The sequence below is a fragment of the Simochromis diagramma genome, unplaced genomic scaffold (genome assembly GCF_900408965.1).
Source record: "Simochromis diagramma unplaced genomic scaffold, fSimDia1.1 OVJJ01000596.1, whole genome shotgun sequence".
In the NCBI taxonomy this organism is placed as follows: Eukaryota; Metazoa; Chordata; class Actinopteri; order Cichliformes; family Cichlidae; genus Simochromis; species Simochromis diagramma.
In genome coordinates this window covers 21,386,953-21,414,284 of record NW_024387245.1, presented here as the reverse complement: position 1 = coordinate 21,414,284, position 27,332 = coordinate 21,386,953, and the positions used below count along the sequence as shown (strand labels likewise).

General features: G+C 40.4%; 1 protein-coding gene across 1 annotated transcript; it reads left to right on the top strand.

Annotated features, from left to right (window-relative positions):
- The first annotated feature begins 6,333 nt into the window (after nt 1–6,333).
- LOC120714477 (MAM domain-containing protein 2-like) lies at nt 6,334–27,332 on the top strand. Its single transcript, XM_040000716.1, has 15 exons — nt 6,334–6,600; nt 6,732–6,842; nt 13,650–13,939; nt 16,787–16,871; nt 17,065–17,202; nt 17,661–17,935; nt 19,584–19,677; nt 20,023–20,169; nt 21,799–21,918; nt 22,051–22,193; nt 23,019–23,115; nt 23,262–23,420; nt 23,498–23,751; nt 26,806–26,890; nt 26,983–27,332. Exons 1-15 carry the CDS (start codon nt 6,567–6,569, stop codon nt 27,027–27,029), a joined length of 2,079 nt encoding a protein of 692 aa, XP_039856650.1. The 5' UTR covers nt 6,334–6,566; the 3' UTR covers nt 27,030–27,332.

The following is a 27,332-nucleotide window of genomic DNA, read 5'->3' as shown; positions in this document are numbered from 1 at the left end:
GCTGTGAGTGTGAAATAAAAATAATCTAGAAACAGATGCAGCAAAAAAAAATCAGCTGATGTTAGCTGTCTGGGTTGCTACAGGAGACAATAGTGCCAACAAGTAGTTAGAAGTCGATGCTCTCGCTAGCACCAGCCGTGGCGAAGGGCATAATTAGGGACAGCAGTACCAAAAACAGAGTGAAGAAGAGACGGAAGAAGATGTAATTGATGTGGTAAGAAAATAGATGGAGGGACGGAATTAGCAAGAGAAAGATCCAGTGATTGAAGTACAATGATTGGCTGCTTTGACCTGTTTATCCTTTCCCCCTTTTTGTTGTATGTACTACTCATCATTACCATTACTCTGAGGAACTGCACAAATATGTGCACGTATTTAACTGGACCATCTGCACTGTTCTCACAGAACATGGCGGGCAAAAAAATCCCTGGGCTGATTTTTGTGTATTGATCCAGTTACATCCATCTTTTATATCCAGTCAAAGGCAGTTATTTAATAGTTAGGAGCTGCTTTAAAAGAATCAGTTATTGCAATCAAAATTGATTCCTTATTCTTATTCTTTTTTCAGCTACTCCGTTTAGGGGTCCATCTTCCTCAATCCGTGGAATTATTCTGATTTGATTTGGCAAAGACTTTATGTCAGATGTTCCTACTGATGCCACCCTTCCCCGGGGCCTTCTTACTTGCTATCTTTTTTCAGCTTTTTGTGGAAAATTCACACGATGTTAACTGCAGACCTTTCGTGTTGTAGGCTGACATGTATGATATAAAATCTAGTAACTTTTAAGAGGTGATGGAATAAGCTATCTTAAGCTCCTCTTTCCAATGATCCAAGATAATAAAGAGGCTATGTCTTCATTACTAATCGAGCATTGTTACTTAAAAGTCACATGCACCTTTCTGCAACTGCACGTGTTACCTTGACAACAATACTTGATGAAGGATGGCGATGGAGTGGAGTATAGTAACCATGGCATCAAATCTGTTATTAGTATCTCAGCAGGCACACGTCTTTGATCCCACACAAACAACCGGCACACTTTTTATGAAATACCGGCTATGAACTGAAAAGCTCCATAATAGGGCCAACATGGAGAATCGGGTCAGTGGAGTGGGTCTGGGGTAATGTCACATAGCCTATAGTTCATGTTCTGTGTTTAGCTTGCTGCTGTTCTATTTACAGAGAAAACATTAATAATTTCTGCATCTCTCTCTGCATACATCAATGCAGCTGTACTGTACATGTTCCTTCTGTAGTTAGATGGCATGCAGTCGGCACAGGCTGAACCCATTAGTGGAATTAACTCACATCAATGTTTCATTAGGGAGTCATCTCTGATCACGCAGAAAACCAGTGGCCTCACTTTACACGCTCCGGTTTCCATTATGTTCAGGAGATGATCCATGTTTAAACTACAAGCCACAGGGCCTGTGCTTGTTTGAGCCCGGCTGCAGGTGGAGCCCTTCAGCAGGATGGAAGTGGTAATATAACAATAAAAATCGAATTATGTAGCGCTTTTCAAGAAGGAGTCACAAAATAAAGCAAACGCCGAATGGGGAAAGCACATAAAGGCCAATACTCTAGAAAGTGTTTTGGAAAGAAAAAACGGTTTAAAGGAAATTAAGACTCAAGAAACCTTGGGAAAGGATTTCCCATTAAAGCACATTTCAAGTCACTGACTCAGCTGACCTGATTTACTCAGGCAGCTCATTCCTGAGCCTCCAGGCCCCTTTAGAGTTCGCAGCAAGACACAAAAGACCTCTGCCCTTAAGGTACGCACTGCTGCATGTGATACTAAAAGGTTAGGTAAGGCCATGAAGGGCGTAATCCTTAAGAGTAATCCATAAAATCAGCTGTTATCTCAGTTGTGTATGAAATATAGAAGGGTCATGCCTCAGGTTTTCATACAGTTCATCTGATGGAGGTTTAAATTCTCAATATGCACATAAATTGTTCAACTTTGCAATTAAATATTACATTAACCTCAGTGATATAAAGAAATTTTCCTATTATTAAATAATTTTGCTGTTTAAATAAAACACATATAAAATTATAATACTGTGTCTAAGTCTTGAGCAGATATAAAATCATGAGTCCATTCCAAGTGTTGAGCTTATATTTGGTAACCCTTTCACTGGATGCTGGAACTCTCAATATAAGATTCAAAAACACTGAGGACGCAAGCAGACCATCATTAGGCTGAAAACCCAAAATAACTATCCAGCTCAGCAACATCAAAAGGCCTGAGGGACCGCAGAAGACAACTAAAGTGCACAACGACCGAATTATTTCCACAGTTAAGAAAAACAGCTTCATGACATTTAGCTGTGAAGACTCTCGAGGAGGCAGGCGCATCACTGTCAAAGTCTACAACTAGGAGACATCTACATGAATGTAGATACAGAGAAAAGAGGGCAGATTAGAATTAGCCAGAAAACATTTAAAAAATGTTATGGCACCGCATGCATGCTGTGGACTGTGGAGCACACAGGGCTATACTCTCTGCTCAGACTCAGCCAAATGCTGCTGAACTGATAGATGGTGCTTCACCGTGCAGATGGATAACAGATAGTGACCCAAAACATACTTCCTTAAGAGCTTCTTACAGTAAAGAGAGGTGATAATCCTCAATGGCCAATTCAGTTACATGAGCAGCAACCCAACAGAGCAGCTTTTCAGTTATTAGACACACAGCCGCATGCAAAAAGATCCAAAGGCACAAAGATAAGTAGCAACTGAAGCCGTCTGTTGTAAAGGGAGGAAAAACAGCATTTGGTGATGTTCATGGTTTTATCCAAGTGCTAAAAACAATCCTTATTTTTACGTCACTTTTTCCAGTTAATTTTGAGCTTCTGGGGGACATTTCTAAAAATTGCTTCTTGGATTAAAAAAGAAAGCCTGCCCTTCAGTCACATCTTGCTTTAAAATCCACTGCGGCGGTGTATTGTCTGAAAACGTCTGGGCCTAACTGTATAAACTGTTGTTAAAAAATCCCAACAGACTAAGTAAAAGTAGAGTTTTCTGTTTTTGCACAAAACAGATTTGTGACCAAGTTTTCCCTCGCAGACACATCACTTTGTACTCAGCAAAGATCAAACCTTTTCATTTAAACAAATGTTATAACAGCTGTTATAGGGTCAACCACCGCGAGCAGAAGTGGTGGGCTGGGGTGTTCCCAGAAGAAGGGTGGGGGTCCAGCGACTACATTGTTTGGTGTTCTTTTTGGCAGTAAATCACACACTGAGGAGAACGTTTCATAACTGAATCATCGAGCAAACAATGACGTTTGCATGCACCGCACATGACCGAACCCTGACAGCACCCTTCAGTTCTTTATTGAAGCTTCACTTTGTTGTTTACAGAGACAGACCAGACCAGAAAATACACAGAAAAAAATGAACTTTTAATTATAATCTGTGAAGCCGAGGGAAAGCAGAAATCTCTGGACGCTGTTTTCAATCTTCCCTCTGTGTTCTCAAACAAAGAATCAGTATTTGTATCCCCCCCTTTTTTTTAGCTCTGCATTTTCCTCTGCATTTTCTAGCAGGATAATATTGATGGCTTTAGTCAGGCCTTCTTGCCACGCAATTAACAGGTTTCACAAATATCCACCTCCCCATGTGCTCTATAATTGTTTCAGATTTCTTGTTAAAATTCTGGTGAACACAAGAGATAAGAGTGCAGAACTGCAGAAAATGAGGAGGGGAAAAAACAGAGGCAGAGAAAGCAAGGCTGACAGATGGACCACAAATGTGGAGGAGAGCTCTCCCTCTGAAAAGTACAGCAAAGTCTGGTCTTCCATACCCAGCATGCTCCATTTTTTTTCCACCATTCAAATTCATTTTCCTTCTGCAGTTGGACTCAGAGTATCTGTGCTGACATTCAGTGCTCCAACAATTTAATTTTTTACCCATTTTTCCTGAATTTAGGTTGGATTTTTCACATTTCCACGTGGCTGCTTTGTATTTAGATGAACTAGTGTGAACTGCAGGATTAGTTCAGGATTTCCTAATACAAGCTGTTCACATATTTTAGATCACTGAAAAATGTTTTGACGCTCCACAAGTCTGTAAAACACAGTTCAGATCATTTGTAGACCCCAGGAAACATCATCATACCGCTTCCAGACAGGCTCTCAAATATGTCTTCTCATTAAATTCTAGCTGTTATGCTACGAATATGAACTCGATACAAAAGTATTTGACTACCTAACATGCTTGTGTTATAGCTGAAGGTGTCATTATATAGCAGTATCTTTTAACGTGCACTATTTTAGAGCTCTGCTGCAGAGATTTACTCCAGAGGGTGTAGAGGAAAACTTCTACGGGTCCTGGCTTTGTGCATGTGGGAAATGCTGTAATATTGAAAAGGGAAGGGAAGTATATTTTCTAAATTAAAGGAGTCATTGTGTGAAAAAAATCTCTTCTCTTGATCAGAAAAAGTTGCTCAAATGAAAAAAGAAGTATTGTCCATATATTTTTGACTACCTTATGCACTTTATTACAAAAGGAAATCTGCACTGGAGTTAAATTGGAGCATCTGGAAAAGATTTTCAGCAACACAATAAAGTCTGTGTCTCAAAAAGACCCACATGATTATTAAAAAATGATAAAAGTGTCACCACACAAACAGGTTCAGCAAGAGCAGGAGTACTCTTGGCTGGGTTTAGATGTTTTGCATCCCCATCAGGTTAGAGGTGCCCAATTGCTTTACTAGTTAATAAGCAAGAAATCAAAGATATATGATACACTGAGTGAATAGTAAATGTCCCCCAAATCTTCTTTTTTTATGTTTTTTTTTTCACTGCCAAGACGTTTTTTTGTAGTGTTTATATGTGTGTGTGTCATTCTGTCTGTAAACACGACAGCTTGAAAAGTTTTGAATGAACTATGTGGGGGTGTAGAGTGGGGTCATGTTAACAGTCCATCAAAATTTGTCATCTTAACGATTTATTGGTCAAAAATGAACAAAAACTCTTATAACCTATAAAACTTCTATAATTCTTACAAGGTCGAACCTTCATCAAATGTCTTTTATCTTTAAAACTATTGGCAACATTTAGGCAATTATACCAATATATGAGGATTCTGACTCTACAGAAAGAGAATGTCTAGTTAGTCAGAAATAAACTGTAAACTCAAGCTATTCATGTGCAGTTACTCACATTATCCATTACCTACTCCTACATTATGTTTGCATAGTCAAAGTAATAATCTGCACTGCAAACTTCTTAAAGTTTGCTCAAAAAGAACACAGAAAACAAAATGAATAAATACGAAACACATTACTGTTCCCTTAAATGTAAATACAGCGCAGAGAGAGAGAGCTGCCTTGACGGAGGAGTGCTTCTTGTTTTCCATAAGTTCATCATTTAGCTGACAAAAGCCTTTCACTTCTTTCCTTCCAGCCTGATTCATGTAGCTGTAACGTTTTCATAGCAGCCTCTGCACTCCAGAATTTTCATGTCATGATAAAATTAGCTCTATTATTTCCTTTTGGGGGTCCATTTACCATCTTCTACCTCCATCTGAACCTACTGATCAATGATGCCGCTTCTCGTAAGAGTCCGATGGCCAAAAATATTCAATTGCGCACATTTTTTGAATAAACATTGCCCTTCTGTCTCAAAGGATTTCTCTATATGAAGCTGGTAAAAGCACTGACACCAGGAGTGTGTGACATAATATAATTCAATGCATTCAAAGGTTGTAACAACAGGCTCTCCTCAAAAATGTGTAGTTTTTCTGCACCGCTGCAAGTTACTGCTGATCACTCAACACTAAAACACCTCCAGAGAGGAGACAACCCTTTACAAATTCATCTGAAGTTCATATCAGGACAATCTTTCATAGCGCAGTATTGTTTGACAGTTTATCACAGCACACTGATAGGGGAGGTTAGTGTACACCAAGTATACATAGGTTTACTGCACAGTCATGTTGTTCACACCATAATTAGGTTGTTTGTTGTTTGTTGTTTGCAAGGAAACTGCAAACTCTGGAGATTTTAAGCATTTTAAAAATGTACCGACTCTGTCGTTTTTCTCTGATAAGGACAGTTTCGCTCATTAGGCTCATGTCTGAACTGGAAGACGCGGGCCTAATGCTCAGGGTGGGGGGTGAACTGAGTAACTGAGCTGCACAGGACATTTAACCCCTAACTCTGGTTTTACTCTGAGGCCAACAGATCAGAAGAGGAGAGCTGCACAGTCGTTGCTGTTTTAAGTCAGTTTCTGATAGTGTGTGAGGTGCCCCCCCCTCCAGTCTCTTCATTTTCTCCTTCCCCCAGCTCCCTCTCTCGCCTAACATCAGCCCATCAGTCACCTTCTTTCTCCTCCTCCTCCTCCTCCTCTCTGTTTTTCCTCCCCACTCTCCCCACAGACAGTGTGCTGCCGGTCTGTGAGCTGGAGAGACACTCAGACGACACACAAGAGAGAAGTCTTCAAAAACAAACTTTGCAGAGCCATCTTGCCTTTTCCCCGACCGTGGATGAAAGAGGACTGCTCCTTGTTCTTTTCCTACATCCTCCAAGAGTTTTCTTTGTATATTTTCCACAGAAAGCAGCAATGCTTCAATTCTACATTCTCCTAACTTTTGCTGGTGAGTACATCTTAACGGTTTTGGCCAGCGCTGGTGGATGAGGGCATGCTTCTATTAATGCCAGTTGCAATGATTCATACTTACCATTCCCTCTCTCTCTAACGTCTTCCTCCTCTTCATTTCTCTCTCAGTCAACATCCAAGCCAACAGCCAGCTGTTGCCAGGCTCTTGCAACTTTGAGTCCAACACCTGCGGATACACGTCAGATGCAGACTTTATGAGCTGGACCCTGCAAAAAGATGGTACTTAAAACGACGGCACCCTGCACTTTCAGGGTTTAAAACGAATTTAACGTAGGAGCTTATAATGAGTGTAGAGTTAAAGATGTTTTAATGACAGTTTTGGTGCTGGTTTTGGCTGTGCCACTAAAGCAGTACGGTGAAAAGAAACCCATCTGGTCTGCATTGATTGCAGCATCTCTGAACATCTGGAGTCAGTGAAATAACACATTTAGTTATTCTCGTCGGGTTGGTACCGCTGCAGCTGATATGAATGAATGCTGCACACGCCCTTACCTTAGTATCTGTGTGATATCACCGTCTGTTCATGCAAAATGATCAAAGCCAACAGATGGATGAATGAAGGTTAACGTTTGTGCACGCTTTGGTCGCCGTGGCAGAAACTACACAACTTCTTAACCATTGCTAAACAAGCATGTGTAAAATTGTACACTCTTGTGTGGTCCATGAACAAAATAGTGAGAAGTCTTGAGCTGTATTTATCCTGGTGAACCAGTGACAAGGTTTCGTCACGTAAATAGTGACATGAGGTGGAGCCCGCTTTAAGCCTTTGAGGTCTAAGTGATCACCGGTAATCACATTAACCCAAATATGATCAGAAATTACTCGTTCTGATAGATTAAATCCTGTTCACATTTTTCCAGAAAAGCCAATTTTGCTTTTCTCTAAAAAAAGGATTGGGGGCAGAATTATCATCAGTAGTTTCTATGAAACTGATCCAGTCCAATAATCTTTTATTTAGTATATATAAATGTGGATCACTGGTGATAACCTTAACCTTGTATTTTGGAGAAAGGAAACAAATTTGGGAGCGTAATTTAAAAAATACTCCAATAATAATATTTTAAAAAATCTTCCAAACTCAATATTTTGATTGCCTTGACTTACGGTTAGGGGGCGCCACTGATCATGACTGAAGTGGGATGTATGCTTGTAACTGGAGAATGAAAGTACATGTCACATGATTGTGACTGGCCTGTTCATACCACCGTTTCCTCTTATGTATTTTTGGCTACATCTTCTGCCGCCATTTTTCAAATTGACTGGAAGAAAACACCCGCCGCCAGCACAAGTATAAATGCTGGCAATGGTATCGACCACTTGCATAGGCTCTACTTAGAGTCGACGCAGAAGCATAAATTATGCAGAATTCATGGTAATGTGTTTGTGTCAGAGGGTTAAGAGGATACGCCAGTAGTTTGCCTAAGTGTTTGGCTTTGCAGAGTGAAGGATTATGGGTATACAGCCTATGCAGAGGTGTTTGTGTGCAGTCCTCCAAAACCACCAGCGCATAGCTGAATAGGGAACTGTGTGGTGGTAAAATGCTGATTGGTTGAAAAGTTGGCCTGAACAGGAAAGGAAAGGACCGCAGAGAAGCACAGACAGTGGACACCTTTCATTGTTTTCAAACACTCAGTGTCACTTCAGCTCTTTGCATCCTGTAATTGTGACAATTTTCTTCACGGCCAGCTGAAGGAACGGCAACAGCCAAAGCGAGACTAGCCAAAAAAATCCACATATTTTTCACACTGCTCCTGATGACAGTAAACACCAAGAGCAGTAATCCAAAGAACAGAGAAGGTGAGGGGAAAAACTGGACAGATCTATATAGACAGAAACAAGAATGCCACATGGACTATACACTCAGGACTAATTTGAGGATAAGACACAACTGCATGTGATGAAGACAATCAGAGAGGAAGCAAAACTCAAACAGCCATAGAAAAATAGAAAAACAATCATACTACAACAGGAAATGAACAAAAGCTGTTTAGTCTGTCATTCTTGTTTCACTAATTCAGGGGGAACACCAGAAAACCTAACACAACACACAAATAACAAACTCAAATTAGGAACTGAAGGTAAATACAAATCAAGAATGTAGAACTAATACTGGAACAGTAAACCATCTAAAAAGTCCAAGAAAACTTATCTGGAGCCATAAATACAATCAACAAACTACATTATGAATATATTACTGTATTGAAAGGACATGAGAACAGAGATCAAAAACTCAACCTACAAACAGTAAGAATCAAAACTTCAAACAGAAGAACCTGAACTGAGGATTCCCAATCCAAAAACAACCTCAAACCCAAGGCCCGTGGCATTAACTCCGATTCAAGCATTTACTAACAAGCTGTGTTCACTGATATTGGGTTTTCTTGAGCCTGTGCCGTGACTTACACTGTATAACACCTGTTTTTAATTCAGAATGGAGGGCCTGACAATCAAAACCACTTTTTGGTCCTATGTGTAGATGGTAAGAGGTTAATAAATTAAGTGTTTGAGTTGAAGGCAACTAGACTTCTTATTTAAGTTCTTTAAGATGTTTAACTTGTCATTCAGAAGGTTTCTTCAGTTCTAACAGCTGATGTGGAGTCCCAGATATTTAACTGCTAGTGGGGCTTTCACCTTGGAGGTGGTCCTGAAAGTCCTTGATACCGACCTGTCAAATGAGCGGTTAGACTCACATGAGCTAAAATATGAATACCTGGGACTCCTCATCAGTTTTTAGAACTGAAGAAGCCTTTTGAATGAGAAGGCAACCATGGCCTGGATGACTGAGAACCCATCTATTCAAGGGTATGGTTAAGGTTAGAGGTAGGTTAACATCCTGCAAAAAAATAAAAGAAGCTTCATTTTAGAGGCAAAATTTTCTAGTTTCTGAAAATGAGTCTATTTAGCTCGTGGTTAAATCAGTCCCTAACACTAGCCCTTACTCTCCTATGATCTGGTGGGTGATGAGAGGTTAGATGATATCAGTCATAAAAACAAACAAACAAAAAAACTCTTTATCTCTAATCTTGAGCCATGTAACTGGTGAGGCAGAATTTCTATCGCGGCTCTATCCTGCTGCTCCAAATCCTGCTGAAGAAAACCTCTAATTACCACTTTTTCCCCACTACGATGTTTGCTCACAGCCCACTTTGTCCAAAAATTGCTCTGCTTCTGTCTGGGATACTCTGTGTTTTCCTGTTTCCATCTTTGTTGCTAATGCCGCTGGCGTGCCAGAAAAGTCGGTGTATTTGGTGCATTAATAGTGTGCTTAGTTCCTGCTCATTTCTTTTCCTTTCCTCCACTGCTCTTTATCCCTTTCATTACTCTGCGCAGCCAGAACAGGAGCAGTGAAGTCATGTCAAATGTATGTATAAAGCAGTTTTTATGTACCCTTTTTACTCTGCTTGAAACCAAATCAGGCATTGGGATGATCTAATCAAGACATTGCATCAGTTTGAGGTTTTAACATCTGTTGATTCAGTTTTTAAATATAAACAATTGCAGTTTACTGGGGGAAGAAAAGAAACATTGAATTTTCCAAACTGAAATCATCTCAGTCCTCTGTGTGTGAGTGTGTTCAGGAGCCCCGGGGCAGCAGGGCATTCCACAGGGACAAATAATAAATGACAGACCACTAAGAAGAGCTCAGAGGACCCTGGAGCAGAAAAGAGTTGCTGAGGTGGATTTTATGATGCTCTGACTCAAAGTGTCCTGACTTTGGCCATGAATCCTGATGCAAAATGTCACATCCCGTAAATCTGGGCTTTCTATAACTTTTTTCAGATAGAAATGTGCAGTAACACTACATCTGATTTTTAACAGGTTCTAGTCCTTAAACAGAAAGTGTAAAGAAAATGATTGATTCTTGCATATTATCTGGAGCTGGCTCAGACACATTTTATAATTCCAAGCATTTAAACACAAACTGATGCTGGGATTTAGAGCTTATTTCTCCTCTCCTTGTGCCTAAATAAAGAAAAATATATTTGACAGATCAAGTTCAGTCATCAAGTCCGCTTTTAGTACAGCCAAGCTCATGTTGGTTTGCTAGGCATCAATCTAAAATGAAATCCCAGATAGATCAGTGGATTCCGGCCTTCATTTTAGTCCCATTATCAAACAGAGATGTCAGAACGTCCAAACCTGCACATCGAGCCTGTTAGCTGCCTCTGTGTTCATATTTAACTCCGTTAATTAGTGTGGCTGCACTGTGTGGATCAGCTAATATGATTTCAGGTCCGGCAACAACAACACCCAACTCTGTTAATTTGCTAGTGCCTTTCAGTTTGTACTCTCACAAGCTAGCAAATAGCTTGCTTGTTAGTAAGCCACAAACGGTATAAAAGTTACAGTATGTACCTTGATTTCTACCAGAAACTAAAATTTGTGACTTTGGGCCAAATTTACTAATGCATGTGCAGTCCTGTGAAAACACTAAGTGCACCCCATGATTTTTCTGGCTATAAAACCACCTTTTATTAGAAATAACCTAAAGTAATTGTTTTCTGTATAAATTCATCAGTTTCTCACTTTGCGGAGGAATTTCGACCCATCTTTCTGAACAATGTTGTATCAGTTCATTGAGGTTTCCAAGAATTTGATTTTGCACACAGACTTTCACTGGGATACTGAAACACCTTGACCTTCAGCCTTTCTGTTGTAGATTTGTTTGATCAGGTGTTTTTTCTCATTGTACTGTCAACATTTAGCATGCTAAATGAGGTTTGTAGAATCTGAAATATAGCTCTTGGGTTTTCTCTGAGCCTTGCACAGTTTGACCTTAGTGAATTTGCTGAGATCTACTGATGATCGCTTAATTAAGTGCATTTGATTAGCAGCACCTGCCTGCTGTGTGCCCCCTTAATTCCTATGGAAGCAGGAAGGACTGCATAGAGTCCTGTGAAAACCGAAAACTGGACTGTAAGGGTCTCTCTTGTATTACAGTGAAACATGGGTTTGCAGTACTTTAGGTTTTTAGTCACATTTCTGTACAGACTTAGGTCCACAGTGCAACCTTTTCTACATGTGTTTTCTTAACAGTGCACACCCCTTTAGTAACTTTTCTCTAGTAAGTATTGAACTGAAATTACTGCCAAAGCGCAGAAATTAATTGTTGGGTCTGTGTTTCCACAAGCCCCACTGGTTTAGAGACTTATTCATCATGAAGAAAACAAGACAGTCAGCGATTGATTGATTTACTTGCAAGGGAGGCCTCGTTGGTGTCTACCACGAAATGACCCCAAATCCGGCCTCCTCTGGCTTTTATTGAGAACATTCACACAATAGTTTACAAACACCTCCCCTCGTAACCCCCCTTGGTTACAAAGACAAGGCACTGTATGCATATGTGTGTGTGTGTGTGTGTGTGTGTGTGTGTGTTATGCGAGAATGTGTGTGTGCGCGTGTGTGTGTGACCTCCTGCTGACCAAAGGGTCGTAAACGCAGGAAGCAACATCACAAGAAACAGATCTTCCAGATAGGATGTATCTGCAATAAAAGACTACAGCCCCCCCAGAACCTCGAGAGGCTGGGGAGGGGGGCAAAAGGAAATTCCTTTCATCACAGTGTTAAAACAATGTAGAGGTGGTAAGCATAAAAATGACAACATTTAACAATTCACTCTAACATTAATGGGAGACAGATCTGAAATGTGTTAGATGTCTGAATACTGACTACACGTATAATAACAGTCTGCAGAAGTGCAGCATCCTGCTTATTTGGCCAGCTTTATAAATTGCTGGCTTTTTGTGTCATCAGAATCAGAATCAGAAATGGTTTTATTGCCAAATGTTGAGCAGGTTTACAACATTAGGAAATTGCTGCGGTGCTTCAGTGCAAACATACTGTCATAAATTACGCTTAAATAGACATGAAAATAAAAATAAGAATAAGAATTAAAAGTGCTACGTAGATAGATATATACATGAGTGCAGGTGGTGATCAGTGCCAAACATGGAATGATGCAGTGAACACAGCGTAGGGTCATGCAGTTGTGTCATGCAGTTGTGTTGTTGATTATTTGTGCAATCATGTAGAGACACGTGAAAGGAAGAAGTGGTAATAATTTTCCACATTTCTTGTTCCTTTTTGATCCAAGACCTTTTCTTTGTCAGATTCTTGGAAAATCCAGGAAAAGAGATGTTCATTCACCATGAGAGTGGCTATTTGGGTTAAATTCCCATTATGAGCTATCATAATGTTTTAACCTTGAAGCTGCTTTTCTGATGATCCATCTGCATTTTATTATCGATTATCATGTTGTTGTGCATCTTTTTATGCCTGGCCCTTCTCATGAAGGGTCTATATTTCCAATTAGTTTTACAGCTGACAGATACTTATAGCTGGTACTGAGTGTGCTGTTAAAAATCTGCCTCCAGAGCATTTTTATGGAGAAATGAACAATAAGAAATGTACCTCCAAAGGGCTGAAAGTTTTTAAAGTCTTATTCCAAACATTAAAACGTTTGCTTTAAAGCAAGACGTCACCAAGCTTTTCCTTACTGACATATGTGATATTAGAGTGGTGGCTGCTGATATCAAAGGCAGCCAAAGTTTCCAATAACAAGGTTAGCTTATGTAATATTAGCCACTCTTGGCCAAAAGATCAGCTTCTGACTGCCCTAAACACCCAGTTTCAGACATTTTTTCTTATGGTTTTTCTTATGCAAGTTTTCAAAAGTTGCTTTTGTCAGGGAACCAATCAGAAAGAAGCTAGCTTAAAGCAGCAGGAGCTAAAACAGTCTGTTTCAGACAGGATAAACTGAAGGCCCACTAACAGTCAAACAGTGATAATTTACACTGTGAACCATGCAAAATTTACTCTGGCAGAGTCCAAAAATAAAAAAAAAATATGGAGCTGGAAATGAGGAGACTACATTACTTAACTTAAGAACCTTATTTGTGACACAAATATTAAAGGTTTGTACAGCAGCAGGGGGGGAAAGATCAGGCAGCAGCTGCCATAAAAATGCTCTTGATCATGCTTTGTTTATAATGAATGAAATGCTGTATTTGTAATCCATTTGTTCAGGCCGTTTTGTCACAGTGGATGCAGCCGTGAATGAGGATCAGGAGGACTACATAGGCAGTGGTGCCGACCCACAGCGAGAGATCATAGGGGTGCTGCTAAGTCCCCGTTTGGAGCATGGTGAGTGGAGCTGCCTGAGGCTTGTCTATCAGATCACAGAGCCAGGAAGCCTGGAGGTCCTGCAGCGCACCGAGGGGAACAGCTTTGACAGGCCGCTGTGGAGCAGCCGGTTGCCCTCCGACAGCTGGGTGGTCTCAAGCATCGACCTGCAGAACAATACAGAGCCTTACAGGGTAAAACACTTTTCAAATAGTATCTAATCTTTGTTTAAGAAAGAGATCAGATTAAAATGTACCAAAACATGGCTGAAGTTCCACCAGAAGCTCAGGGCTGTTTATATCTCTTTTCAAAATATAAAAGGTACAACAGCTAAGCTATTCTTAGGTACTAAAAGGGGAATGGTTGGGTAGATTACAGCCGGAAGAAAAGGTATAAAATGGAAAATGTTCATCCTGGGACTCCGCTGATAAACACCCAGCTGTCTAGTTGTGCAAGAAAAAAACTTGCAATAATATAAGAATAAAGGTGTGATCTTACAAGAAATCCCACTGCACTTCAGTTCAACTTTCTCACAGATTACCAACTAATGAGAGAAAATGAGTGCAAAGAAAGGTAAAACTAAAAAATACTAAATATTTACTCACAATTTCCTGTTTTTATTTTTTAAAGACTGAAGATGCAGTCGGACAGCCGATTTTCTAACCTACTGCACATGTGCAGAAAACCTCTCAATCTCTCATTGAAACGACACATGCAGGTTAAAATGACACATGCAGACCTAAATTGAAGCGAGTATGAAACATGCTTGTAATTATCCAAACACTCTGGGAATAGTACAGCACATGTTTACACTATATGCAGAGGCAGAGCTGAGTCTGACAGGGTCTGTGACCTACATCAGGCTATTCCAGACCTGTGCTATGTGCAGGCCCCTCAGTGCATAAACACATTTCAGTCCAGACCTGGGTGAAGAAAATTCATGTGCCAGAGGTTTAGATTTCGCACCAACTGCTGAAGCATTGTGCTATTTACTCCCACTCAATGAAATAAATCCACCCAGCATTAACTTTTGTTATTGGAAACAAAAGCTAGCTTGACTTAGGGATGGAGGTAGTGTTAGTTTGCTAAAGATGGGACATACTTGGCTAAGTTTAAGTGCTGTTGTATTGTTTTTAGAGGCACTGGATGAGAGAGTGAAGGGTTATTAGTTAATGATGGCAAGCTGCATCTGTGGACAGTACGGGGGTTGTGCAGGGAAACAGATACCTGCGAATAACCGAATAACAAAAGCAAACCTGCCTGTTGTAAGAGATAAACTGGCTATTGAAATAAAAGCATATCATTGTACCCGTCTACATCTAAAATATGCTTATTTTTTCTGTAAAGTTGGGCGTTTTAACATGGGAATCTGTGGAGGCTGCCTCACTTTTAGATCAGACTCAAGTGGCCGCTCAAGGAACTGCAGTTTTTGATGCTTCACCTTAAATTTACAATGTTCAACTTCAAAGCTGCAGCCAAAATATTCCAATTATTTTTTAGATTGAGATGCACTGGTAGGACTGTATTTCCCACCTTTAAATATGAAGACTTTCTGCCAGTGACTTCTAATAACTAATTTTGAAGGAGTAACCCTATTTCTGGCATTTCTGGCATTTCTTGCCACCTTGCGGTGCCAGAAATATTCATGCTTCCATAAATTAAAGCAAAAAATAAATAAGACAAAAAAAAAAAAAAAACTTCTAGTATAAATAGACACCATCCAGCTGAGGCACTCTTCATCGTAATAGGCTACACTGATTTGAATACACATTGTGTCAAGAACAGAAACCTGGACAAAGCCAAGCTAAATTTCTTTTTTAAATGTTGTTTTCTGATATCTCTTTTTATCACTTCACAAGTCAGAAAAACGTCATCATAGTAATAAAATAGCAGACAGATCAATCCATGAATGATATAAACAAACTCCTTTATAACCTCTTTAAGATTATAGGCAGGAATAAAACAGATTTTTCATGTAAACTGTAATAGAGTGTATATTTCTTTCTCAGAGGTTGAGAAAATAACCAGTAAAAATTAAAATACGTTTTAATTGAAAAGGTGAAAGATGCATTGTTTTACTAATCTATATTGCCACGGCAGTTCACTAGATGAGTACGTTTTTGTATTTCTGATTATTGCTGTTTTCCTTCCTTCACCCCCAACCAGTCACGGAAGATGGCCGGCCCTCCCTGAGCCTGGGTCTGGTCTCGTTCTTCCTGTAAAACTGAGTTTTTTCCTTCCCACTGTTGCCAAAGTGCTTGCTCATAGGGGTCATACTATACTGATCTGCTTGTCAAATAGACATATTCCATTTATGTCAGGATATGATGAGAGGACCCAAGTGTAGGTTACAGAGGGAAAGACAAAAGATTTCAGGAAACAAAGAATGTACTAGACAGAAAAATGAATGAATATCAGGGAACAAGTGGAAACTATCAAAAGCAGGTTCAAATAATGAGGGCAGGGCAGACGATCTCAAACGGGAGAAGACAAAGATAGGACGTAGACACAAAAACAAGATACGCGAGAAAAGAAAATCTCAGAGTAAAACAGGAAATAACTAAGATTAAGTGATGAAGGCCATCAGTAAAGGTGATGACAGAGAAAGGGCAGCATAGCAGGCAGGAGAAGAAAATAGTAGTTCACCACAGGAACATGATGATTTACTTAAAGAGGATGCTTGACATTAACGCTTTTTGAGCATGCTCCAATAAACCCACAAAGTATTATCAAGCTGTTTTCACTTTGGAGGTTTTTAGCCACTTTTAGCTTGTAGTTTTGGCTTTATTGCACACTTGCTGCAAAACAGTCTCAGCGTTTTCCCCCAAAACCACCTTAACACCTTAAAAGGCATGACATATCTTATCCATCGTCCTGTGTGTCATTCACTCTTCTGCACGCCACTTTAAAGCAAATCAGAGTTAGGAAAACTAGACTAGCTATCAGCATAGTTCATGAATGAACTGTTTTTAACCTCATGTGATGCCTTTGTGATGTCAGACCTCACTTCGGGGGATTACTGAGCATGTGTCGTTGATTAGGTCGTCATCGAAGGTAAACCTGGGTCGAGCAAAGGGAGCAGCGTGGCCATCTTTGAGATCCACATCAGCCCCGGATACTGCCTGGGTCGGTGACTTCACACTTATGTCACTCACACATCTTACTTTAAACTGAAAGAAAAACATGACCCACATATGTACGCCTTGATGAAGACCATCTGCACCCTGATCCTCACACATTACAAAGCTCCGACAGCATGAAAACGCTTTCACGTGCGCACCCATAACAGCGGGTCTGTTGTTCATTTGTCTGCCTCTAGAATGTGATTTTGAGGAGTCTCACCTGTGTGGATACAATAACCAGTGGAATGCCAATGTAAACTGGTATGTGGGAGGAGGCGGGGTCCAGGTTCTCCACAATGATATGCCAAATGATCACACATACAACAACGGGTCAGGTGAGCAAGAGTGATTTGTACATATAATTACTGGGTGTACTATTAATGACTCGTGAAGGGTCAAACTGGTTTTAGTTCATAAGCTAACTACCACAAAGTTAACGAGGGCTACAAAGTCAAGGTCAATGGATCCTGGTATAGACCACTTCGTTTTTCCTCAATGGTCTGTAGAACGGTCACCAGTTGGACTCAGCTCACCTTTTACAAACATAACAAAGGTCTGTAATGACTTGTCCTATGGCTCTAACTTGACAAGAGTGGTAAACATAATTCAAAATGTACCCAGAATGGTCCTATCTTTCAGACTGACAGCGTCAAAGCAACACATTATTGTAAGTTTTAAAGTTGTTAAAGCTTTAAAGACTTTGACGTAGGTGTTTAGACATCTAGAAATCACCAAATCAGTGGTTACGTGGCCTAAATAAACCCAGAGAACTCTCCCACTGAATTCCTTTCAGGTCACTTCATGTATGTCGACTCCATCTACGGCAAGACCTTTAAAGAAGTGGCCAAACTGGTGTCTCCAATGACGCAGGTGCCGATGTCCGGCTGTCTGAGTTTTCAGTACCAGCGCAGTGAGATAGGAAACCTCTTCTCTGTTTTCACCCGGGACCAGCTGGGTCAGTACCAGGAGTTGTGGAGGGCAGGGTTGGAGAATCAAAACGACTGGACAGAAATTCCTGGAGAGTGGATACCTGTGCAGGTGAACCTGAAGGCACCCTACTCGGTACAGGTCAGTTCAAGACCTCTTATGAAGTCTTATGTGATGACTTAATGAACAAAGCAAGACTGCTACTTTTAAAAGAGGCAGCTTTTTTCTTATAAAAGCAAAAATAAATTAAGTGGTAGTTAAAGATATACTTTTGCTGCTGTGAACCTAATTTTAAAGCTGGATTCTTTTAGATAAATTCCAATGATGTATTTCTTGAGCTCAAAATGATCTTATCTTATGTGCTGTGCTCCTATTTCTGTCTTCTTTCCCCTAACCCCAAAACAAAAGTCTCTTCCTGTTAAAAGAGACCCCACAATCACCAGATGCTCTCTCTAACAATATACATAATATATGTGACTTACAGTATAAAGTGCCTGGAGACAACTGTTGTTGTGGGTTTTTTTACAAGATAAATAAAACTGATTGAATTTTTTTTTTTTTAAGTTTGCTATTGAGGTATACAACAAAAACCTCTTTGAACCTTAGCAGATTGCCACGGTCACCCATACTTTGCACGGAAGAAAACAACTTGCCTGTAAACACTGAGCAGAAGAGAAATTGTGAACTTGCAAACCAAAAAACAGAGAACCTTTGCCTTCAAAGGGAAAGTTGCACATTTTAAAACGTGTTGGTTGCAGTGGTGAGGCCCAACTTTTATGCCTTGATATGGTCCATTGCAAATGCAGACAGCTGGAGACCTGGTTGAGCAGTCATTGCTCTTATACTTATTTGAAGACCCCTTGAAGTTCGCTGCCGGGAGCACATGTGTAGCTGGCGCATTGAAATGTTAATTCTCAGCAGACAAGTATATGCAGTCACAAAAAAGGCAGGCACATGGACATTCACAAAGCAAACCCTAGTACTTTACTGACTTTACTTTGAAGGTGAAAGTCCTCCATTTCTGATTTGGATTGCACTTTTTCTATCCATCCATCCATCCATCCAAACAAAAATACATTGGAGAGCACATCTCTAGTGTCATTGGGGAAATATAAAAACATTAATTGTGCTATCAATTGTGTTATTGTTTGACAAATGTTACATATCTTTTATGTATATTTCTCTGTCTCTATGGCCACATGCAAGAGATGATTGAGTTGGATTTCACTGAGCGTCTCCGTTATTCACATAATGGTCAGGATTTTAACTTTTAAAATCTTTAATTGTTCCGTAGCTTTAGTCGTGTAGTATTAATTGAAAGTACAAGTTTCTGACAATGTAAAAAAAACAAGAACAAAAACCAATCAATGAGTGACTGTTTTAAACTGTGACTTGAATTTCTTTCCATGTGTACGTAATATAGTCGCCAGTGTATCTACAAAGGGAATAATACGAGTAATCTATGTTAAGGTAGTCTTAATTGATAGATTAATTGATAAACTGCTTGCGGTCTCATAGGTATACATGATGACCTATAACACAGATGTTCTGGTAGGCAGTAAACTGGGCAGGGTTAAATGCAGTGACTCTATGTTAGGTTATCTTTAACTTCTTGTGCTTCCATCATTCGTCTGACAAATGTTTTTGTTCCTTATTTGGTTTTAAAAAGTTTTTGGGGTTTGATTTAAAACTGCTACTAAACTACTACGACTACTGTGCATTAACAGGTAAATATGAACACATCTGTGTGAACACATAACGACCTACAACTTTGTTTATGTCCCTTTAGGTGGTCTTTGAAGTGGCGTTTAACAGTCCACGTGGCGGACGTGTTGCACTTGATGATATTTCCTTTTCTTCGCAGTTCTGCACCACAGACACTGGTGAGCTGCAAATAAAGCCCCTTATTCTTTCACCGCTAATGTCACCAGTAAAATAGTCAAACTTGGTCAATCTTAAGCCTCCAAATTTTAAGAATTTAAATTAATTAATATCTTAAAGCACCAAAGCCAAGTAGCAGTAAAGTCATAAAGTCTTTCATATATCAAAATTTGGGAGTTTGCATGTAGATTAAGAAGATGAAAATAACCATGATTAATATAGGATTAATCCTACAGGGTCTACAGATGTTAACATGAAATCGAATACAAATGTTTAAAGGACTGAACAGGAGCCACAAAAGTGTTTATCCTACATTAACCTGCGGTTTCTGTGCATTTATTCTACAGAGCCAACTTTTGACCCCTCTATCGCCAACTGTGATTTTGAGTCTGGTTTCTGCCTCTACACCCAGGAGCAGGCAAAGGAGTCACCGTGGAGAAGAGTCTCCGTGAAGCCCAACATATTCAGGAATGGAGACCACACCACAGGAGCAGGTGGAAAAACAACATCTGACTGTGGACTTTGTAAAACTTCCACTGTTTAAAGGGGACTTATTACACTTTTCTGTATTTCCTATCATATATAAAATGTGACAATACTGTTAAAAATGGTCCAAGTTTCAAATAATAGGGTAAGCTGATGTGCACATAATTATGCATGAATCATGAAACGCTTTTAGAGTCCGAGAATAACAATACAAGCAGAATAGGTCAACTGTGAGGCTGCCTCAGAGAGAAAGAGAAAGATTTTTTCCACCACCAAAGAATCCTTTTTGTTAGAAAAAACATCTAGCAGACCAGCACTCATAAAACATCTTTTATTCTACCATATCACCCAGGTTTCCTATGGGCAACACATAATTGGCTTGACCATAGAAAACCCACATAGAGGCCCCAAAGAGCAAAACTGGTATGTGCCCTGGATGGGTACACGCATGTGGAAAAATGTGGGTTTGCCTTGCCTAGTTCCACGGTTTATCCACACCTACTCGCAGTGGGCCCAGATGTGCTCTACATTTCATGCCAGTACTGTGGGTTTGCCCACAGCGGCCTCATACAGGCCCCAAGAGGGCACGTTTGCTGGGTAGTTGAGTTTTCTTGAAGTTTCTTTAAGCAGTCTTCGATAATAGTTCTCCAAGCTTTGTGACATCGAGGGCATTGAGAGTTTTCCTTTGGATGTTGGCTTTTGTTTCATTATCTGCAGAGATGATCCCCCATTGCTACAATAATGCTGAGGTCCTGGGAAGGCCAATCCATGGTCTATAGTGCTCTGCTCCATTGTGTGTTTTTCATTTCCCTTTCTTAAGGCTGGCACTTCCACTGAAACCACTACTCATAAGTCTTAACAGAACAGTGTAGATCAAGTGAAAGGCCAGATGAATTTCTTAGGTGCCGTGTCAGGTGTTTGGTGGAATTTTTTTTTGTATTTCCTAGGACATGACTTTTAGCTGTTTATCACCTGTAGATAGTTTCCTCCACTTTTCTCCACTTTTGGTCTGAAAAATATTATTGTATGCCTGTCGAGTAACAAAGTGCCAGAAGATTAAAGAGTTTAAAACTGGCAAAGTTGTTCGTTATGTTTAGACACAGCACTGGTTCATCTCAGTGTTAAGTGGCTTAAACAAAAAAAACCCAAAATATTCCTTTTGTCAGGTACAAAGATTGGACTAAAAAAATGCGTGAAAAAGCAGCCAATGGTCAAAGAAAAACTTTGAAATACCCTCAGAAAGCTGTTCAAGACCACTTTTAAAAATACAAAAAAGTCTGGCTCCTTCATAAAGAAATGAAGGCTTTTACACAGAACTGTAGCTGGTAAACCAAGTGAACCACAGAGCATTAAGAGCCTGGTATTGTTCTCATTAGACGGTGGATGTGAACAAACATCAAAGCTGTGAAATTTAGGCCAGCGTTTTGGTGGCTGCGTGTCTGTCGGCTTTTTAGACATTTCTTTGCCTTCACGTGGCGACAGCATCCATGCATGCAAACAAAGCACAGTTTGCCACTGAAAAACAGTCGAGCAGCAGATCATTACCAGGTGTGAGCGGTGATGGGAACAATCACAGCAAGCAGATTCCGAGGAAGAGAGAGTTAGCAAGAAAATAAAATGCTGTCTTCTCCCTCCAGGATCTTTCCTGTTGGCTCACTCCCGACTGGGCCCACGCTCCGGCTACGTTAGCCGCCTCATCGGTCAAACTCTAGCCGGGAACATGAAGTACTGTCTGACATTTTACTTCTCTTTGAGGGGTGAGCTGCACCCTGAAACTCAACAGATTCATATATTTTCCCTGCATGTTGGCATTTATTTGAAATGTGTGAATCTTCTGCTGGAGCTGATCTGAATGATTCACCAACCAGAAATAACTTTGGCAACTGCAGGTTTCAATCAGACGGACCAGGCTCTGGCTGTTTATCTGCTGCATGCGAACGGCAGCCAGGAGAAGATCTGGACTCAGGCAGAGAGGTCGAGGGGAATCTGGATCGCAGCGGATGTCACCTTCCAGACGTCACAGTCTGCCAAGGTCAGCTATGAGGAAGTGGGGGGAAAGCACACATGTGTGAAAGAATAAACAAGGAGGTGGATAAATATATATCCACCTCCTTGTTTATTCTTATATATGTGTGTGTGTGTGTGTGTGTGTGTGTGTGTGTGTGTGTGTGTGTGTGTGTGTATCCTGGTTGACCGTTTTCCTGGAGGAAGAGAAAAAAATGGAGGGCTGAAGATTAGAAAAAAGTGAACAAGACAGGAAGGAGAGAAGAAGGAAAGAACCAATAGAAAAATGGGAAAAAGGAAAAGAAAGAAATGAAAGTGAGAATTGTAATGCACAAGCATCAGTACAAGAGGGAGAAAGAGGGAAAATGTGCAACTGACAGAACTGAAAAGAAAAAGTGGGAACAAGAAACAAGGAATTGATCCATTAATTATGATGGAAAAATATACAAATAATGGGAGTAAATACGGGGGAAGAAAGAAAAATGAACGACAGAGTAAAGACTGTGAGAAATAGATAAGAAATACACTGAGAAATGAAAAGAATGCTTCAGAGAGGGAACGATAAAAAGGAGAAATTGTTTTTTTTAAATTTACTGCTGCTGTAGGACATCATCATCACATGTGCTGCGTGATGAAAATAAAGTCATTCAGATGGCAAAGTGCTCAAAGGATTTCTGCACACTGGCTCAGTATTTCACTCATGATTCATTCCTGTCCTCACAGACTAACTGAGGCTCGCGCACACACCAGCACCAACCCAAACAAAGGGTTTTGGTTAAAGTGTCTTTGGTTGGGATCGATCTTTAAATCTGTAAACACCTCGTGGCTCACCGGTTTGTCCTGTGTTGTTCAGGTGGTCTTCGTGAGCACCTGCAGGAGTTTCTGGGACTGTGGCTCTGTGGCTTTGGATGACATCAGCATGAGCCTTGGAGACTGCGAGCTGGTGGCAGGTAACAGCTACAAAAAAGCACAGAGAGAGAAAGAGATGTTTTTATTTTATAACCTTGCTTTCAAAGAAAAAACCCTACTAGCCTAAAAACAAGAAGCTGGAACCCTGCTTCTTCTCTTATTCTGCATATTGATTTTCCTCTTGTAGGCCTGCTGTCGTCTCTTCTCCCTGGACGCTGTGATTTTGAAGCAGGGTTGTGTGGTTACACTCAGGACAAGAAGAGCGACGCTGCTGACTGGGAGAGGAGGCGGGGGCCCACACCGACCTCATACACCGGACCCAGAGGGGACCACACGGCGGGACTTGGTGAGTCACCTCTCCTTTTGTATAAATTGATCCTTTCAGTCATTATAAGCCCCTGACCTACACTGTGTGCTCCGCAGGATACTACCTCCACCTGGAGGCGTCGCCGATGCTGCCCGGCCAGAACGCCCGGCTGATGTCCCGCCCTGTGAGAGGAACCAGGGGACGGCACTGTATTAGCTTTTTCTACCACATGTATGGGTCGGGCACAGGCCAGCTTAACGTTCGCATCAACAAATATGGAGAGGAAGAGCTGCTGTGGCAGAGGAGCGGCGAGCAGAGCATCGCGTGGCTGAAGGCCCAAGTCGAGTACCAGTGTCACAGCCAGCATCAGGCAAGAGTGGAAATAATTTTCTCCTTAATGCAGAAAAATTTATTTTAAACAGTTTAGATGAAGATGGTGGTGGATGTTGACTGGCAAACAACTCACTTGTGGAACACGTGAGGACAGAACTGTAGAGGAGGGGCGATGATCTCAGTTTCTCTAAGAAGCCATGCTGAGAAATGAGGATCACTTTAATGTCACTGAGATGCTTTAGTGCACAGGTGTCGAACTCCAGGCCTCGAGGGCCGGTGTCCTGCAGGTCTTAGATGTGTCCTTGATCCAACACAGCTGATTTAAAGGCTAAATGACCTCCTCAACATGTCTTGAAGTTCTCCAGAGGCCTGGTAATGAACTAATTATTTGATTCAGGTGTGTTGACCCAGGGTGAGACCTAAAACCTGCAGGACACCAGTCCCCAAGGCCTGGAGTTCGACACCCCTGCTTTAGTGCTTTCATATAACCCTCAAAAATACAAGGCCAGAATTGGCCCTGCAAAGACTCCAGTGTGGCCCACTAGACTGCTTCAGAAAAAATGAAGGAGGCTATGCATTTCTAGAATTTTAACTAAAGTAGTTAAGTAATAGATAAACAATTACATAACAGAAAAGTAACCGCTTAATAAATCCAGGACAGTCTGGGCAATGAGCTACAAGAACGTTTTCTGTAATTTTACATATTTACCATGTAGAAAAACTGAAGAACCGATGCTGTTGAAACTGCTCTTCTTTCTCTTATATTGAGATATCTCAGGGATTAAATGTGAAGTTAAACATATTTACACTGATAGAAAGATCAAAGTGGGCTCAACGTGCTAACAAAACAACTTTAAGTTACCTCTTCATTATACCACTTAAATCAATAACATGTTTCATAAGCTGTTAAGCAGCATAACAAACTAATTCCTGATGTAAAAGTGAAATGATGCGTCTTTAATTTTATTCTTTAACATTATTTTCAGTATCTGACAGGCATGAAAATAACAGCTCAGTGGTTCTGCGAGAAATTTAAAAAGGCAAAAGCAGAACATATATTTTCCTTTTGATAACAAAAGGGATTTTCTTTTGGAAAGAAAATCACCCCAGTGTGGTCTTTCTGACTCCACTGTGATGAAACTCGCCTCCACAGCTCGATCTCTTTGAGATTTGGCACAGATGAAGATGTTTTTTTTGTTGTTTTTTTTACGTAGCTTCAGGCTTGTTTTCAGTTCGACGGCTTTCTGAAGACTGTCATTTTTAAACCACACACAACCAGTGGTACAGAGTCATTGCCCAGGAAACAAAGTAGCCTATAGGAGACTGTGTCATGGAAACATGGGCCTCGCTTTAGTCTCGGTAAGATGAACTCAGTTCGACATCCTCTCTTGAACTATTCTGCCTTCAGCATCAGCTTTGCCCCTGTCAGCCTGCAGGTTCAGTATAATTGGTCCTGTCTGGACTCATCACTGTGCAGACTGCATGCACACGTGGGTGTGCCAGAATATACTGAGTACCTAAAATCAAGAAATTACAATGCTGAGTGAATGACTCTCAAGGTGAATGGATCTTATCTGCAAACAAACTTTAGCACATTTGATCTCATTTATCCTCTGTGCTGGGTATTTCAACATCTCGGCTGTTTTTATTTGGCTAAATGAAAGTTTCAATAATTAAAGGATCATTTTTAAATTTCGCTCGCTCCCCTTTGCTCTCTCTTCTTTCCCCCCACCACTCCCCCACCCAGTCGGGGCAGATGACTGCTCCTTCATGAGCCAGCCTCTGTTGGACTTCCCTTCATCTTAAAAGGGATTTCTTCCTCCCCACATTCACCAAGCGCTTACTCGGTGTTGCAGGTCTCACTCTAATATTGTAAGGTCTTTATCTTACAATATAAACACATTGAGACAAGGAGCTAAAAATTAAAAAAAAAAAAAAAACTCATTCTCATAGGTTAGATATGAAAATATTCAGTGGAGTAGGAATTGTGATTAAAAATCTATAAAGAACATTAAAAATAGTAACAGTAAAATTCAATACTGCTGTTAATAAGACAAGAGATTAGTGCTGCAGAAAATTGTTAACCTGCTGATTTAGCACACAGAGCAGTGAAATAAGCATTTTAATTCAAGTAAATTTTTTTATTGAGTGTTTTCTCAGTGCTGCGCACTACTAAAGTAGTACTGAAGCTTTAAACCGCCTGAGTATTTGTTTTATTAGCTGCAGTTCCACAGTGTAAAAGAGACTCAACAGCAGATCAGTATAAGTCTAATACATTCATGTGTCACCAAATTAATACATGCACATTCCTACAGTTTGGGCTTTATTCAGTGGTTTTAGTAACGTACAGCTTAACCTAGCACATAAAATGTATTCCCTCTGCAGATAATCTAAACTTGCATAAACATGCTGTAAATAAAAGAATCGGTGAAAACGTGGTACTCCCAACCTGGCCATTTGTTCAACATAGGTTACCATGGTGATTTAGCCAAGTTAAAAAAGGGCCACTATCATGATTCAGAAAACTCTGACTTTAAGCTCAGCCTAGCTCGCTGAGCTGTTAATGTAGCACAGACCTGCATGATCGTCATCCGTGCAGGTCTGTGCTGCAGGGGTATTAGAGCTTATTTATAGGATAATTCAGTCTAACTTGGAGGTAAAAACAGAGCAGGTCACTTTAGTTAATTTGCAATCAGATTCAGAGCGCCTGTTATTGTCAGTGCATTGTAAAATACAGTGAAACTGAAGAGCTACTTCTGCAGGTGTTTCAAAATAAATAACACACAGCATTAAAAAAACAAACAAAAAAACATTAATAAATTATTAATAACACTAATGACACAAAAAGTCTTTTTTCTTACAGAAAGTTTCTTGAATTTTGAAACATGGATGCATAGCTCTCTGTATTATTATTCTTGGGTCTTTACCTATGTAAAATGTACAATATGTACATTATGTACAATATGAAGCACCTTGAGGCAGCTGTTGTTGTCATTTAGCACAGCATAAATAAAACTGAAGGGGGGGGGGGGTGTCCACTGCTGACCTGAACTTTCTTAATCTAAACACTTTATTTGTCCTTTTGTCCCAGATTGTGTTTGAAGCGATCAGGGGTTCTTCAATAAGGAGTGACATTGCCATTGATGATGTTATTTTGGAAGGTGGACCTTGCCCAGGTAAACAAACTGAAACATCCTACAAAAAAAACATGCAAGAAAGGATTTCAGATTTGTCACAACTTCCTGCTTACTTAATTTTTTTCCTGCAGAAATGGGGATCAGCACCACTGTGGGAACCTCCAATGAGATCGAGTAAAGGGTGCAAGGAGTGAAAACGGCGTATAATGCTTACCCCCCCCCCCCCCCCCTTCCTGTTTTTTGCACATTACAGACAACTCAAAATGTTGTTGAGTCCTGACTCCTGCATGTCAGTCTAAACATGTGGACAAAGGAAACTTCTCATGTAGTTTCTCTCTTCTTGGAGCGACACATATCAGTCATGTCACAGTCAGCGTTTCTCTGCACTGTAGCAGCAGTGAGCATGTGTTTTTCTTCACATTTGTATTGCATTAGATTAATGCTCATTGCTCAAATAAAGCGAGGACGTTCTTTAACATGA